This window comes from Eucyclogobius newberryi, unplaced genomic scaffold (genome assembly GCF_026437365.1).
Source record: "Eucyclogobius newberryi isolate DKJ021-1_F unplaced genomic scaffold, fEucNew1.0.hap1 SCAF_1, whole genome shotgun sequence".
In the NCBI taxonomy this organism is placed as follows: Eukaryota; Metazoa; Chordata; class Actinopteri; order Gobiiformes; family Gobiidae; genus Eucyclogobius; species Eucyclogobius newberryi.
This window is the reverse complement of record NW_027315723.1, coordinates 23,773,901-23,791,251: the sequence shown is the minus strand read 5'-3', so window position 1 is coordinate 23,791,251 and position 17,351 is coordinate 23,773,901. Positions and strand designations below refer to the sequence as shown.

Below are 17,351 nucleotides of genomic sequence, written 5' to 3'. Positions count from 1 at the left end.
CTGGAGTATTGGATGCCAATGTGTTCTCTGGGGCTCTGATTACACATTAAACACAGCAGTTTCCAGACAGACAGGAAACTCCCGTCTTTCGTGTTCATCTCATACATGTGTGGAGAAGAAAACAGCTTAACCTTTCCTGATGGCTGGAACTATTCTGACCCAGAGTGCCTGCGATTGTCCCACCAAGCACCATCACTGATTCTGTTCTTAAACTTTATTCAGTTAATGCAGGGGAAAAGATGGTATATTCTGCTGTTGTATCAAATGTATGCATTGGCAATATAATGTACTAATCAACAGTAAAAACTAAACCCATGCTTTTTTCTCTCCTCAATATGACCTTTGAAACATTATATTCAATAGATAAATATCCCTCACGAATATCTGACTGATTTTGTATTCTTTTTACAGAAAAGGTTTGGCTCCAGGGCACGTTTGAAGACCTCCAGCTGCCTCAGTGTCCGACCGGGTGAGTTTTTGTCCTTTATGTCCTCACTTGCCATTATTCAAGTGTGCGATGTGGGCCGCAGCGATGGAAAAGCAGGAGAATCCGTCTCACAGTCTACTCTGCGATTGTTCTTTTTGAATGAAACATGGCTGCTTGTGGAAACTAGGCTAATGGCTAATTCATGCTAATGTTTAGTGCTTAGGGAGTGACCTCATTACTTTATGGAAAATTAGACAGACTCCAAAAACAGGCTGCTTCAAGTTTAGGGCTTAAAACATGTTGGTGCTGTTTGAATTAGCGAAGCAATTCTATTCTATAATATCATAAACTGTCAGGTTATATATCTGTCACTACTTATAGAATAAACTGAACTGAATAATAAGAAATATGAACTGAACAATGATAAATATCAGTCTATTAGCTCCAGTGATGGAAGACATACTCACTTTTGTTACTTGAATACAAAATACAGGAGCAACATTTGCATTCAAGTAAAAGTAAAGTAGTATCACATATGAAAAAGTAAAAGTATTGAAGTACATGTTTAAATTTGTACTTTTAGAGTTAAAAGTAAAATAATGTTGTGCTGATTTTGATCACTATTACAGAGTGAAATGTGGCGATCTTGATAAAGAATTGTACTGCTTTTTTGTCCACCAATTTTGCAATATTTGTAGACTTTTTATAGGTTTGTGCGTTTTATGTCAGGATTTGAACCAAAACCTTTTGGCAGAATATGACCATGAATATGCTAAATATAATATTTCAAACCATTAAGAAATGCAGAAAGTACATTTTGTGGAAGAGAAAACATTTGTGGAAGAGAAACTACAGATACCTGCTTCAAATCAAATCAAATCAAATCAATTTATTTTTGTAAGGCCCAAAATCACAACAACAGTTGCCTCTGAGGGCCACAGGGAGAAATGAATCAACAATGTCTGTGGTGGCGATGGAGTCAGACAATGTCTGTGGTGGCGAGGGACGATGTCCCAGGGTCCTCTGTCCTTAGACTCTCCTTCTCGGCCAGGAAAAACTACAAAAAAAACCTCTTTGGGAAAAAAGCGTAGAAACCTGGAGGAGTTCCAGTGAAGGAGAGATCCGACTCTCACAGACGGACAGACGGACACGAGGAGACTGGAGCTGGACCCACTCTTCAGGCAGATGAGGGACCGACTGAGGCGAACTGGACCCACTCTTCAGGCAGATGAGGGACCGTCGGAGGCGAGCTGGACCCACTCTTCAGGCAGATGAGGGACCGTCTGAGGCGAGCTGGACCCACTCTTCAGGCAGATGAGGGACCGTCTGAGTCGAGCTGGACCCACTCTTCAGGCAGATGAGGGACCGTTGGAGGCGAGCTGGACCCACTCTTCAGGCAGAAGAGGGACCGTCTGAGGCGAGCTGGACCCACTCTTCAGGCAGATGAGGGACCGTCTGAGGCGAGCTGGACCCACTCTTCAGGCAGAAGAGGGACCGTCTGAGGCGAGCTGGACCCACTCTTCAGGCAGATGAGGGACCGTCTGAGGCGAGCTGGACCCACTCTTCAGGCAGAAGAGGGACCGTCTGAGGCGAGCTGGACCCACTCTTCAGGCAGATGAGGGACCGTCTGAGGCGAGCTGGACCCACTCTTCAGGCAGATGAGGGACCGTCGGGGGCGAGCTGGACCCACTCCTCAGGCAGATGAGGGACCGTCCGGGGCGAGCTGGACCCACTCCTCAGGCAGATGAGGGACCGTCCACACAGGGCAGGGACCACTTCACCAGGGGAGGGGCATCTGGGTCCACAGGTCCTCAGGAGTGAGAGAAAGAAAAGAAGGCGGTGAACAGTTTGCAAGTGGAATCAAAAAATAAATATTGTTTGATAGCATAAGTAGTCAGAAGAAGAAGAGGATAGTGCTCAAGCTGTCATACTTCCCCCAGCATAGTTACTCCTAGGGCAGCGTAGCTGAAGCTGTGGGTTTATCTTTCTGTTCCTAACTAGTCTGACCATAAGCGATTTCGAAGAGGAACGTTTTAAGCCTGGACTTAAATGAAGAGACTGTGTCAGCATATTTAACATGGGTCGGGAGCTGATTCCATAACACAGGGGCTTGGTAGCTAAACGCTCTACCTCCTACAGTACTTTTAGAGACTCTTGGGACCACCAGAAGGCCAGTATTCTGAGAGCGAAGAGCTCTGTTTGGATGATATGGTTCTATAGCATCTTTGAGGTAGGATGGGGCCATGTCATTTATGGCTTTGTAGGTCAAGAGTAGAATTTTGAATTTGATTCTAGACTCGACGGGGAGCCAGTGAAGAGACTCCAGCACTGGCGTAATGTGCTCTCTTCTTTTTGTTCCTGTTAGTAATCTTGCTGCTGCATTTTGAACCAGTTGAAAGCTTTTTATGGAGCTTTTAGGACACGCTGCAAGCAGGGAGTTACAGTAGTCTAATCTAGTCGTTACAAATGCATGGATAAGTTTTTCGGCATCACTTTTAGGCAGGATTCTTCTGATTTTGGCTATGTTGCGCAAATGGAAATAGGCTGTTTTACAAGCTTGATTTATATGAGCTTTAAATGAGAGCTCCTGGTCAAATAAGACTCCAAGGTTTCTTACAGTAGAACTGGAGGCTACACTGACATTGTCCAGTGTGACTATCTGCTCAGATAGAGCGTCTCGTAGATGCTTAGGGCCAAGCACAATGACCTCGGTTTTTTCAGGGTTAAGAAGCAGGTAGTTTAGTGTCATCCAGGTTTTGATCTCCTTCACACAAGCACTAAGTCTGTCTACTTGATCGCTCTGATCAGGTTTCATTGATAAATACAGAGTGTCATCTGCATAGTAGTGGAAGTTAATGTCATGCTTTCTGATAATGTTGCCTAATGGCAGCATATAAAGAGTAAACAGAATTGGACCGAGTACCGAACCCTGTGGCACACCGTAAATTACTTTAGAGCTTGGTGAGGAGCTCTGGTTTACATTAACAAATTGGAACCTATCAGATAGATAGGATTTAAACCAGCTGAGGGCTGTTCCTCCAACACCTACATCACATTCTAACCTCTGCAGTAGAATGTTGTGGTCGATGGTGTCAAACGCTGCGCTGAGGTCCAACAGAACCAGGATTGAGACCAGTCCATCGTCAGCGGCTAATAACAAATCATTTGTGACTTTAACTAGTGCAGTTTCAGTGCTGTGGTGGGCTCTGAACCCTGACTGGAAAACTTCAAATAAGTTATTGTCCTGCAGGTGGCGACAAAGCTGTTTTACTACAACTTTTTCAAGGATTTTAGAGACGAAGGGAAGATTTGAAATAGGTCTGTAGTTTACCAATAGGTCAGGATCTAGATTAGGCTTTTTCAGAAGAGGTTTAATGACTGCATGTTTGAAGGACTGTGGAACATAGCCACTTTCGAGTGAAGTATTTATTATATTAAGAATAGGGTCTATAATTAGGGGAAGAATGTCTTTGAGGAGTCTGCTTGGAATGGGGTCTAGGACACAAGTTGAGCTTTTAGAGGACATGATGGCTGAAGTTATCTCTGCTTGATCAACAGCTGTGAACCTTTCTAAGTTTACGGGTGGATTTATATGGGACGTTAGATTTACAGCTTGGGCTAGTTCAGGGCTAATAGCGGGGGTAATTTCATCTAATTTATCTCTGATTGTTTTTATTTTATTGTTAAAAAATAGGAGGAAATCATCAGAGCTAAGTGTAGCTGGGATTGAGGGCTCTACTGCGCTGTGACAGTTTGTTAGCCTAGCTACAGTGCTGAAAAGGAATTTAGTGTTACTTTTGTTGACTTCTATTAGATTTGAATAATATCTGGTTTGGGCCTTACGCAGAGCCTGCTTATAGGACAGTAGGCAACTTTTCCATGCTTTTAGGGATTCTTCGGTGTGAGAGCGACGAAATAATCCCTCTAACTTTCTAACTTTTTGTTTATGTGAACGCAGTTCTTGGTTGTACCATGGGGAGGCGCTCTTTGGCCTAATGACCTTCTGTTTTAACGGCGCTACAACGTCAAGAGCAGACTTCAGAGAATTCATGGTCAAGTCGACACATTGATCACTTAAACTGGGACTAAAGCTGTTCTCAGCAGGATCACATGACATGTCAATATTGGCTCTATTATTTCTTTGAATTTTGAGATAGATTTTTCAGATATTGTCCTTTTCATTATAACTTTATTTTGTGGGACTGGATGATCTTTTGCTTCCTCTGTAGTGAAGTAAAAGTCAAAAATATCCACTGTAAAATTATTACTTTAGTACAGTACCTTTACTTTTGTACTCTCTTGTATTAACCCTAACATTATCTACATTCTTGTAGCTAATACATGTTGTTTTCGGTGGCCAGAACATCTTTTTTCATTTTATCTTAGTCAACACATTATTTCTTAGTTCATATTATGCTAATTATTGATTGGTTTATGTTACACCGATCGCCAAAGCAAGTTCTAATTTTCTCATTGACAATCTTTATATATAATTTGAGAGAATGTAATTCCTCTATATGTGTCTGCTTACTATGCCACAGTCATTTAAAAGCATAAATTAGTCTATATTTATCATGCTTATATATTTAATGCTTCTGCCTCTTAAATGCAACAAACCTACAGCCTGTACATGTCTAAAGATAAAGTACAGGCCAAATTATTCTTGGTTGAGATTTATGAGTTATATACGACCTCTAAACCAAGAATACCGCTACTATTTATCCAGGCCAAAACATAACCAAAATATTCTGGGATTGAGCCCAAGATGCAACCACCTCTGAGCCACAAATACTGTAAAGTGTAAACTCATGGAGGGTTCAGTGTCCCAAAAATAAGTTAAAGCCTTTTTGTTGCAATTCACAACTATTGTTTTAAAATCTCTTCCACGTTTTTTTGATATTGTATACGTTTATATCGTCCTGGATGAAGCTATGCTAAGATTTTCTTTTGACTGAACATGTATTATATTTAGCAAAAATGACAGCAAAGCATTTCGAGAACACTTACCACACATTATTCCTGCACAAGTGAAGGTCTTCTGTTCTTCTTTTTGTATTTTTAGATCACTCATTTGATCATGTGTTCTGTGTTTTTACTAAAACCTACTTCCCCTTTTTTTTTTTTTGCGTTGCCAGGTTCGACAAACCCCCCGTCATCCTGGTTTCTCTGGACGGGTTCCGGGCAGAATATCTGAAGGACCACAGCAGCCACGTCCCTGTCATCAACGCTCTGAGTAAACACTCAGTTCAAATTCACATCAAATACATACACACGATACACAAGATACACACGATACACACGATACACAAGATACACACGATACACAAGATACACAAGATACACACGATACACGCGGTACACACGATACACACGATACACGCGATACACACAACACAATGTTTCCCTTTAGGCGCTTCGTCCACATCCTTTTGAACTGGACCAAGAGCAGTTAGAAACAAAGACGTACTGGTGCACCATGTAACTTTTCTGGTCCATGGGGCGGGGGTCTGCTTGTTTCCATGGAGATCCCATTGGTCATGGGCCAGAAAAGCTATATAGTGCACCTTTAAAGCAAAATTCGACATCACCCTGTGCGCACTTTTGCTTTGCTCTTGAACCTGTCTGCTGGACATTTAAGCCAAAAAATAGATCAAAAACAGGGGGAACGGTGTGATGTTGACAAAATCTCTCAAAACTACAATGTGTCTCAATCATTTCACCCTTGAATACAAAGAAAACTGTGTAAAAGAGGAGACAAAACTCCCAATTCTCTACCAAAACTCCAGCTAAGTCTTTCCATGCCTTCTCTTTTCTGCTAAATTATCATAATATCAATACAATATTTAGTTGACTTACATAACCGCAAGAAAAAAATCTGTTCTAAATAATACATGTGCCGTTGCAGGAAAGTATGGCACCACGACTCTGTACATGCGACCAGTGTATCCCACCAAGACCTTTCCAAACCACTACAGCATTGTGACGGTGAGCGGGACGATTTTTTATTCCACACAATGAGCGTTTGTCCGAGTGAACTTCTCTCTCAACGAACTTCCTTTTGGTTTGATTCAGGCTTTTCTTAGATTGATTCAGTGCAGACAGAAGATAGATTACTGGGAGGGCCCATTGGGGCAGAAGAAATCTAGAGAAACTGGGTTTAGCCAGTTTGTAGATGGCTGGAGGGGGCGCACTTAAGCGAATGATTGTTAAACGAAGATGAAATGCCACAAGAATAGTTTGGGCAAATTAGGGGTTAAGTGCTGGTTTTGTTGTGGTTTGGACCTGGACTAAAGACTGTATTAGTCTTACATAAACGGTGATACTTCTTTAGAGTTCATCTTTATTCTCTCTTGCTTACAAACTTGTTGGTATCTGGGTCAAATCTCAGGGTTTACCGTATTTTCCGGAGTATAAGTCGCACCAGCCAAAAATGCATAATAGAGAAGAAAAAAATATATAAGTCGCACTGGAGTATGAAATAAGTATATAAGTATAAATATAAGTATAAGTCAAACGGCCAAAACTATGAAAAAAGGTGCGACTTGTAGTCCAGAAAATACGGTACGTACATTGTTAGCTCTGTGCTAAAGCCACCAACATTTAAGAAGAGTTTTACAAATGTTCATACCATCTAAATGTTTTAGGGCCATATTTATTACAATTAAGGCTGCTAATATTCAGAAGTAAGTGTATTTTCAAGTGTATTCCTTTTACTTAAATGCTATTGTCCAGGTTTAAATATGCACCATGTCACTTTTTCTGTGGAGGTTCTGCCACTTGCTTGTTTCTATGAAGGTGTTATTGCGTTGCCTATAATGTTCCATAGTATGGCATTAAACGTAAGGACGACTCGGCTCACAGCAAGAATACAGGCTATTTAAAGTATTTTATTTAACCTTTTTTTCCAATAAAAACACACTGGTTTATTGAACAAATGCAAGTTACCGATAGATAAGTTTAATGTCATTCAGTGGAACATTCTTGACAAATAACATCTCCATGGCGACAACCCTCTCATTGAAAGTATATACATGATTAAATTGTTTGTGGTTTGTCGTTGAAGGGTCTTTATCCAGAGTCTCATGGCATAGTGGACAACAAAATGTACGATGTGAAGAGAAACGCATTTTTCAGCTTGAGATCTGACGAGAAGCTCAACGCGGAGTGGTACCAAGGCGAACCAGTAAGAGATTGTACACTCATAGTATATTCTAGACACTGGTGTTTTTACAGGTTTGTGCATTATGAATTCACTCTGAATATCTTCACGCAGTACTAACAAACAGATTTAAACATATATATATATATATATATATATATATATATATATATATATATATATATATATATATATATATATATATATATATATAAATAAAGACTAGCACAATAATAGACCCTTTAACATGGAAATTTTTAAATTCTGGAGGCAAATGAAGTAGACCAAAAAACATATCCATATTTAGCTGATATTAGATCTAAATCATAATGGATGTAATGCTTCCCAACAAAAATAAGCAACAATTTGGAATTTCTATGGTACAGATGTCCGTTAGTTTGTTTTTCTATTACAACTGATGGAAAAAGTACTATTTTCTAGCCTCAAAGTTGTATTTCAGCTTCACGGAAAGTAACATTTATGGTAAAGTATGCAATATATCATTAGATAAAATGAAAAAAAAAAAACATTTATTGTGTGGTCAACATTTCTTGAAGTATTTTTCCAGTAAAACTTAAAACTTATTTTGCTTTCATCACATTTGCTCAGTGTCTGCCATAATCGCCTATTAACTTAACAAATGATGTGAAATAAAATAGTAAAAATCTTTAAATCAGGCTCAGCTATCACTATCAACAGTTTTCATTTGCCGAAAAACAACTTTTATATATTTATTTTTAATTCAGTGGCCGATCAGCTGAATGGTGCAACAACATTTTGTGTAAAATATCTGGATGTTATTGTGTTGTTTTTACAGAGTATAGAATAAAACATGCACTTAAATAAAGGCTTTTATCACATATCTGCAGTTAAGCAAAACACAGTCTCATCACTTTGTCTTTCTGGGCACTTACAGTCCATTCACGTTTCCTCCACACACAATCACTACTGGACAGACTTTACTGTAAATGAACCTGAAAGAGAACCAGCCTGTGTTTAGTGGCAGCTCCTGTGTGTTGAAGCTGCTGCATTTAAACATCTCTTCCACTGGGGCCCGGCTGTAATTAAGTGGAAGTGAGTGGCACGAGACACGAGTTTATGTGACAAATCCTAATCCCACCCAGATCTTCTGCTGGTTTATGTCCTTTTTTAATGAGCAGTGAGTGATGTTGAGATCCTGAAGAAGGTTTTTAGTGGTTTTCCTGCTTAAATCGATGAGCTTCATGACAGACGACTCCATTTGAAAACACAGCAGCAACAACTTCAAGGACGTTTTTTACGAGAGAAGGTCCAGGTCTGATTTAAATCTGGATTTGACGTAGTCTTTGTTTCATCTTGACTCTTGGGATTGGTTTCAAGATTAAAAAAAAGAAGAAGAAAAAAGAACCGTGACTATTTTAGAAGCAGAATGAAGTAGTTTTAAGTCAATCTATTGTTTAAAATATACTTCTAAATATAAAGTTCTTTTTATCTGGCTTTTTTTGTCACATTTACTTTATTTTGTTCAATTTCACAAAGCTGGTCACAAACTTGAGAAAAAGTTATGTGTTATGCGAGATTTCACACAGTCTCAGTAATAACCATGAATAATCATCAAATCGATTCCTCACAATAATATTTGTGACAATCCCATATTAAGATTAATAAAATTTTAGTGTAGTGACCTGGCTTATGCGTTGATCATTGTTTCATCAAGGGTTTCCCACCCTTTTTCCTCGACGCCCTGAAGATTTGCTGTGGCCCCTCAGTCCTAAACAGTGTCTCACACAAATGCAGCATGTACACTTTTTTTTTTTTAAATATTAGGGCTGCACAAATATAATGTAAAAGTATTGATATCGCAATATTGGCCGACTCAAGAATCAATATTTCAACAAGCTGTATGTATTGTATGTATGTAAATGCTTTGCAATAATACTAAGGTCGTTCATCTGACTTTTAATACAAATTTTTAAATTAGGCTTTTGATTATTCGTCATGCTAATTTATTTAATGTTTCGATTGTGAAATAAAAGGCCTGTGAATGAGATTTTTTACAAAATTTGACCGAACTTAATCTAAAGAGATGCTGCTTGAGAACATCTAACAGAATATATTCATGTCTTCTCTTGTGTCATTTTGGGGTAATTCATGATGATTATCTGATTGCTATATTAGTTGTGATTAACTGATTAACTTGATTTTATTGTTTTTATTGTGACAGACTTTGACTGATACTTTAAGGCACCAAAGTGTTTGTTTTAATATAACCGAAATAATGGTTTCAAAAAGTATATTGAAATATTGCCATAACATTTATCGCAACACATTACTATTTTGTGGAGTTCAACTAGCTTCAGATAAATAAAACACAGTTTCAGGATTAATTATTTGATGTTGTATTCCATTGTGTGGGATTTAAATCATTTAAATTGCACAAATTATAAATGACAGTTTCCTTGATTTATTGTAAACTCTCAGACCATTTGAAACGAGTTTGTAAAATTGAATACATGCATTTTTTATCAGTTATATTGGGCATTGTGCGCATTTGTGAGCTATTGCCCTCAAATGTCTCCTTCACATCCAAATCTTTATATAATGAGCAGCGTGTGTGTGACAGCTTGAGATCTGGGGCTTGTTAGTGGTTTTCCTCCTTAAATCTCCTCCACGGTGACAGACGACTCCACTGGAAAACACAGGGATTTACAGGAAGTAGCACCAGCAGCAGCAGCAGCAGTGTTTGAGTCGCTCTCACTGTGATGACAACACAAGCAGCAAAGACTGTAAGAATGAATAATACAGTATGAACAGTATCCCAGCCTAAAAGATAAGTCTAGTCTGTATTGATTTACTGTCAGATCTGTGAAGAACGGTCCTATCGTAATGAACTAAACCATGTAGCAGTCGTTTGGTAAGATTGAGTTAGTAGCTGAGTTAATTATGGGTTTCCTCTTAAGTGCTTTTGTCCTTTTTCTTTATGCTAATAACTACACACAATATAGTAAAGTGAATGCGTTTCAAACAATGGCATATTGATGGATATTGTGTTTAGAATGTCCCCTTGAATCTTCTTTGTATCGGTATATACTAAACATACTACTGACTATGACTTGGACTGAAGGAAAACTGACTGCAAAATGGACAAATTTACCAGACTTTGGACTAAATGGGACCTTTATTTTTTTAGTTTAGTGTGTCGTAATTTGTGTTTTCTGTGATTGATCTGTGCTCCTTGTATTTCTTTTGTGTTCTATGTTTTGTGGTCTTTATAATGTTCAAAAAATATATACAAAAAAGAACATGTACAACAGGCTAATATTCAGACCAAATATAGCTATGAGGCATTGATTGTGCCAAATGCAGAGGACATATTTCTTTACAGGGACAATTAAATATACCATAGGAAGCTATTCGCTGACTTGGATCATTCAGAATCTAACAAAGCCCTAAATCTCTTTCTGCGTTTGACTATCGCTGTCTGGAAGATTGGCCACTTCTGTCAAAGTATTACTGCTCTAAGTATTACTGTATTATTGCTTGGTGGAATAGTATGTGTGGACAATATTTACTATTCGAGCTGAAACCAAAAGGTGAACATTTCAGAAAGTGGCACTGAGTTCTACTTTAACAAAACTTTTTTAATTAATAACGAATTAATAAAGAGTTGAGCTTTGGCCTTTGTTTACAGCAGTAAACCTGGGCATTTACGTTTACTGTAAACTTGACAGTATCATTGTTCTGGTCATTGGTTTCAGTTTCCTTTTGCAGATATTTTGTTTGAATTAGTTAATTGCCATACCAACGGTCCTAATTTCTAATCATTATGAAACCCGTGCATATGTATAAGGGAGTGTCTGCAGAGCCGCGGCGCGCGGCCGAAACTGCCATGTTATTTTTGTGCCAGCCGCGCGCCGCGGCTCCTGTAACTGCGCCGCTATTTGACCGCGTTTTAGCGCCGTTTTAGGGTTAGGGTTAAGGTTAGGGTTAGGGTTAAGGTTAGGGTTAAGGTTAAGGTTAGGGTTAAGGTTAGGGTTAGGGTTAGGATTAAGGTTAGGGTTAAGGTTAGGGTTAGGGTTAAGGTTAGGGTTAGGGTTAGGGTTATGGTTAGGGTTAGGGTTAAGGTTAGGGTTAGGGTTAAGGTTAGGGTTAGGGTTAGGATTAAGGTTAGGGTTAAGGTTAAGGTTAGGGTTAGGGTTAGGGTTAGGGTTAAGGTTAAGGTTAGGGTTAGGATTAAGGTTAGGGTTAAGGTTAAGGTTAGGGTTAGGGTTAAGGTTAGGGTTAGGGTTAAGGTTAGGGTTAGGGTTAAGGTTAAGGTTAGGGTTAGGGTTAGGATTAAGGTTAGGGTTAAGGTTAAGGTTAGGGTTAGGGTTAGGGTTAAGGTTAGGGTTAGGGTTAGGGTTATGGTTAGGGTTAGGGTTAAGGTTAGGGTTAAGGTTAGGGTTAGGGTTAGGATTAAGGTTAGGGTTAAGGTTAAGGTTAGGGTTAGGGTTAAGGTTAGGGTTATGGTTAGGGTTAGGGTTAAGGTTAGGGTTAGGGTTAAGGTTAGGGTTAGGGTTAAGGTTAGGGTTAAGGGTTAAGGGTTAAGGGTTAAGGTTAGGGTTAGGGTTATGATTATGGTTAGGGTTTAGGTTAAGGTTAGGGTTAAGGTTAGGGTTAGGGTTAGGGTTAAGGTTAAGGTTAGGGTTAAGGTTAAGGTTAGGGTTAAGGTTAGGGTTAAGGTTAGGGTTAGGGTTAGCCATGAGGCTATATGGCAGTGCCGCGGTCCCTGAAACTGCGCGGCTATTTGACCGCGCCGCGGCTCTCAATTCACGGCCTATGCATAAAGTTATGGAATTATCTTTACACAAAAACTGTCAAACGAGGCAAGATTATTGGCAAAAAATAGATTTAAAACCACATTCAAATGAAATGAGTAGTCCGTCCACTCACATAAATAACAACCTTAGTGTGTTGCATTGTCTTTTTGCCATTGTATTTCCTTAATCTTGTTTTTGGAACGCCCTCACAGTGAGTTGAATCTGCTGCACGATCGCTTTAGTCACACTCGATTCAAATAATTTCACAGTCTTGTTCCAATGGCACACGTTTGGATATAAACATGAGTGAGACCTTTCCAAAAGTCTTCCCAGTGCTTTTGCTTATTTTAGCCTGCTTCCTCTGAGCCAACAGGAAAAATGTGTTTAGGTTTGTAGGTGGTTGTGCCAAATGGTCCATCTGGCATGCAAACAGAAACCAGGCTTACTCACGAGCTGTGTATGAGAGTGCAATGCAAATTCAGTTTTTTATAGTTTTATTTTTGTTTAGCACTAAATAAAACCAAACTGATATACTTTTTTTTTTTTTGCATTGTAGCGTTTCATTTTGTGGTATTTCATTTTGCATATAAAGTAAAGCTATGTTGTTTACTAAAGCAAGGGTGTTCATCATGACACCTACGTATATTGTATTCCTGTCTTGTCAGGTTTGGGTGACAGCGATGCGTCAGAATTTAAAAACAGCCACCTTCTTTTGGCCTGGATCAGACGTGAACATCACCGGGACGTTCCCCACTTTCTACCACACGTATGACAAGTAAGTGTGCTGCCATGTGCTTTTCAAAGTTATGCAACATTAAATCGATGTTTCACTGCCATGTGCTCAGTGTTTGGGCGACAGTTTATAAGAAATGTTATATAGAAATTAGGGCTGTCAAAATTAACACAATAACTCATGCGATTAATCATAGAACATGTGCACATCGCCATCTGTTTAGAAAAACACACTCTTTTAGATGTTGTGGGCAGGTGTCTGAGTTTGAATCTGGCTCTGTCAATTTGCTGCATGTCCATCCCTGGTCTCACCCTTATTTCATGTTGCACTGTCCTGTCCAATAAAGCCTACACCAGAAAACCCTTTAAAAATGTACACATAAAATCCATCAGTCGTCATGTGGAAGAGACAAAAATCAGAACAAACCAAGACGCCGCAGAGATATTGAGTTGAAGAAAATTAAGGTTCTGTGTGAGCAATAGAATGGATAATATGGGCCAAATATTCCACCAAACGATTACAGAACACAGATAAACACCAGGCCAATCGCAGCAGTTTACATCTGTCACTATATCTGTCACCAGTTACACCCGCAAGCGGCAATGAAGGGCCTTGAGCCCCACTAATCCTGTTTTTGGTCATGTACATTTACTTGAAACATGTGACCACACAGATTTACTAAAAGTACTCTGCAGGCCAATAGAAATGCCTGGGCGATTGTATTAAACTGTCCATTAAACTGTTTATTCTAATAGGTTTGCTAAATTATACAGCTGCAAGTCATATTAAAATTGATATTGTAATTTTGAAGCAGCTTTGAGGATATGCAGAATTAGAATATCAAGTGCATAATTTATCCATAAAACTATTATATAATGTCCTAAAAAAGATACAAGAGATCCAGTGTAATATTTTAATTTAGCTGATGGAATTATTAAAATACCACATGAATATTTTTAACAAAATGTGTTGTATGTTCACAGAAATATCAACTTTGAGAAGAGAGTCACTACAATGCTCGAATGGCTCAGTTTACCTCAAGAACAAAGGTGTGAGAACAAATAAACATGTCTCAACAGATCTTATACTCATGTTGTATTTCAGACCGGACTTCTTCACTGTGTACCTGGATGAACCGGACTCTGCGGGACATCGTTACGGTCCAGGGAGCAAAGAGGTCAAATTTCAATATAAACTCTCTCTAAATCAGCTGAACATGCACAGGTTAAATAGCGACCAGTTATTACAAGATTGTGTGAGAGAAAGTTAATCATTTTTAAGCCTTAACTAAATGCATGCATTCTCTTACACAGATATATGTTCATTATATCTGTTTCTAAGTGTAGTAGGACTGCTTGATTATAGAAAAACTGAAAGACTGAAAACACATTTAATTCATTGTGTACAGTCATAAATTAACCTGTAGATCCCATTCAGGTTTATTATAATTTATTAATCATATTTAGAGATTCACCGTGTTACAAATGTCATTGGAGATTAGAAGAGCTGCGTTTCTTTTTAGGTTTTGTGGGGCGGAACAAAAAAAAATCTATGTACAATTCAGAAATGCATCTGCTATTGTGTTTATTGTAAGTGGCCATACTTATAACGGTGAATTACACATGCTCTAGATTGTGGCCATACTGCATCAACGTATGGATGTATAATAATGAACTGAATAAACAACACTGTGAATCAAACTGAAATATAAACACAAATGTCTATTAAAGTATTGCAGTGTGTTTCATCTCTACGCGTCGAACTGTTATTGTGTTTTCAGGTGGTTGAAGCGCTTGAAAACGTGGACCGGATTATAGGAATGCTGATGGACGGACTCAAAGAGAGGAACCTGCACAAATGTGTCAATCTGATGGTGGTTTCTGATCACGGTAAGAGCTGCTCTCCAGAGTGAAAGACCACAGCGGCGCAGGGGAAATAAGGTCAAGGTGAGCGGGAAAAGTAGCAAAACTCTTGAAATGCTGTGACGACGACGTTGGCCTTGCATCTGTATGAAAACCGGTTAAATAGCTTCCAATCCACAGACAAGTTCACCTGGGGAATGAATAAAATGCATTCAATTATATATTGACTTTGGCTTTCCAAGGAGGATTAGGGTATTAGTGTAACGAAGTGTAATGTAATCAAATCTTTTTTTATTCTTGCAGAAGGGTTTATGGCAAAATTCTTAGAGCAGCTGCAGCAATACATACATCACATAATAATAAACAAAAGTTAGAACTATGTCAGCTCAAGTACATTCTGCATACTTGTCATTGGACACAAGTAAACTGCAAGGCATACAAAATGCAAATGTAAAAATGAAAATCTCAAAAAGTCATAACTTGTTTCAGGAGTGGGAGACATATAAAAACATAGACGAACATAGAGAGCGGTAAATCGTGAATTTTGTTTTGAAGCTATGAAAAAAATGTCATATCAAGTACATCACAGTCAACGTTCAACATTCAAATTTTATTTTATTTTTTTGACATATAAACTTCAACAAACACGTTGAAAGACATGTATTAACACATTTTCTGCTGGATCGACTTAATCAACAGATATAATGTTTTGTCAATGTCCCTAGGTCTATACAGTAATGGATGTATAAGGCAAAGAATTGACTGAGCTACTACACTATAACTCAGGCTCAGAATGTTATCATCAGGTCTGCCTTACTTAAAAAAAAAAGAATTGAATTAAGTTATGATATTTTATATATATATGATAGTAAAAACTACAACTTTTGGTCATTTGGGTGAAACAAAGGTAGGGCTGGGCCTTTAATCGAAAGATCAACAGATTGAGATTGTTAATTATTTGGGCGTGTCAGACTTTGAAAGAAGACATTTTAATATTATTTGTGTTTGATTTCACAGATTAAAGGTATACTGTATACTGCGTTTATGTTCATGAAATCATTACATTTTTTATTTTAGTTTTTTGGTCAATGAACGTTTAGTTTTGGTGGTGCATAAACATAGATGAATAGTTTGGACATTCCTATGAAAAAAGGGATAAGACAACACAGCATCAGTTTGAACAAGTTCCATTCAAAAACATAGATGTGAACAAAAATGAGTTGAGTCTTCAAAAATGTAATAAACGTGTAAGAAGATTATAACACAACTGCTTATTCTACATATTTACCTCACAATGAGCACGTTGCATATGAACCCTGTGGTTGTTCTCAGGTATGGAGGAGGCTTCTTGTGATAAAGCCATGTTCGTGTCGTCGTTAGTCAACAACACTGAGGACTTCTCCGTGATCCAGGGCCCGGCCGCTCGGATCAGACCCACGCACCTTCCTGAGGAGTATTCAACCTGTGAGTTCCTGTTGATACAAGTGTGTGTTTTTCCCAGCTTCCCCCTGAATCGCTCACTGTCAGATTGTTTGTAACTCTTGTCGCTGACCTCGAGCTCTCGACGTGGGTGTTGACGGAATTTGACAAAATAGTTTTCAGTGCAATTGATACTATTTTACTGCACTCTGTAACTTTTCTGCTGAGGTCTTCGCCATGCACCTGCCTGTCTTTACCTACAGTGTTCCATAGTATAGCGTTAAACTTATCTATCTCCATGGAGACAGCCAAGCTAAGTTATTGGTCAGATCTGTGGAGATCCAAGTAAGAATGTATGATTTCACACTGCAAAATGACACCTTCTTCAAACTAGGAAAATGCACTGGTTTTGGGCAAAAATGTCCTTGAAATAAGTTAAATTATCTGCCATTGCAAGTGAATTTTAGTTAAATAAGCTTAATAATCTTACTTATTTTGCGTATATCTGGTAGAAAAGTCAGGATAAGTCAGATGTTTTTGTCTAGAGTTAAGTGAATAAATCTTGAATAGATTGATGAACTCGATAACGATAGTCAGGCGATATAATGTCAAAGAAATATGTTAAAACGTGTCTTTAAACGTATTTTTTGAGGTTTAAGTATCAAGCAAATGTTTAATGTATGTACAATTAATGATAAATATGCAGAAATATTACCTTATTTGAAGGTTTACAACATAACAATTTTTCCTTTTTTATTTTTAATCAGTTCTTTTTGTAGCATGTTTTCCTATAAATTACATACATATTCAAATTTTGCATTTATTCAAAACAACATCCACACACATGATCTAAAATGTGATATATAAAAGCAAAACAATCCAAGCAGGTGGAAGACGCCTCCCCAGAAAAGCTGTATAAACTGTATCAAACATCAAACATTTTACATTTGTCTTAAGACATATTGAGTTGTTC

At 38.3% G+C, this 17,351-nt stretch overlaps 1 protein-coding gene across 2 annotated transcripts in view; it reads left to right on the top strand.

Annotated features, from left to right (window-relative positions):
* The window catches only part of enpp1 (ectonucleotide pyrophosphatase/phosphodiesterase 1), a 51,930-nt gene that overhangs the window by 16,582 nt on the left and 17,997 nt on the right, over window positions 1-17,351 (top strand). For both annotated transcript variants that reach the window (XR_011926034.1, XM_072440525.1), the window contains exons 3-11: window positions 412-469; window positions 5,563-5,660; window positions 6,333-6,412; window positions 7,491-7,610; window positions 13,030-13,139; window positions 14,081-14,146; window positions 14,202-14,274; window positions 14,878-14,986; window positions 16,292-16,423. Coding sequence is in view for 1 of the 2 variants with exons in the window: in XM_072440525.1 (XP_072296626.1) it covers window positions 412-469; window positions 5,563-5,660; window positions 6,333-6,412; window positions 7,491-7,610; window positions 13,030-13,139; window positions 14,081-14,146; window positions 14,202-14,274; window positions 14,878-14,986; window positions 16,292-16,423 (846 nt within the window). In the remaining variant the exon portion in view is untranslated. The remainder of the gene's footprint in view (window positions 1-411; window positions 470-5,562; window positions 5,661-6,332; window positions 6,413-7,490; window positions 7,611-13,029; window positions 13,140-14,080; window positions 14,147-14,201; window positions 14,275-14,877; window positions 14,987-16,291; window positions 16,424-17,351) is intronic.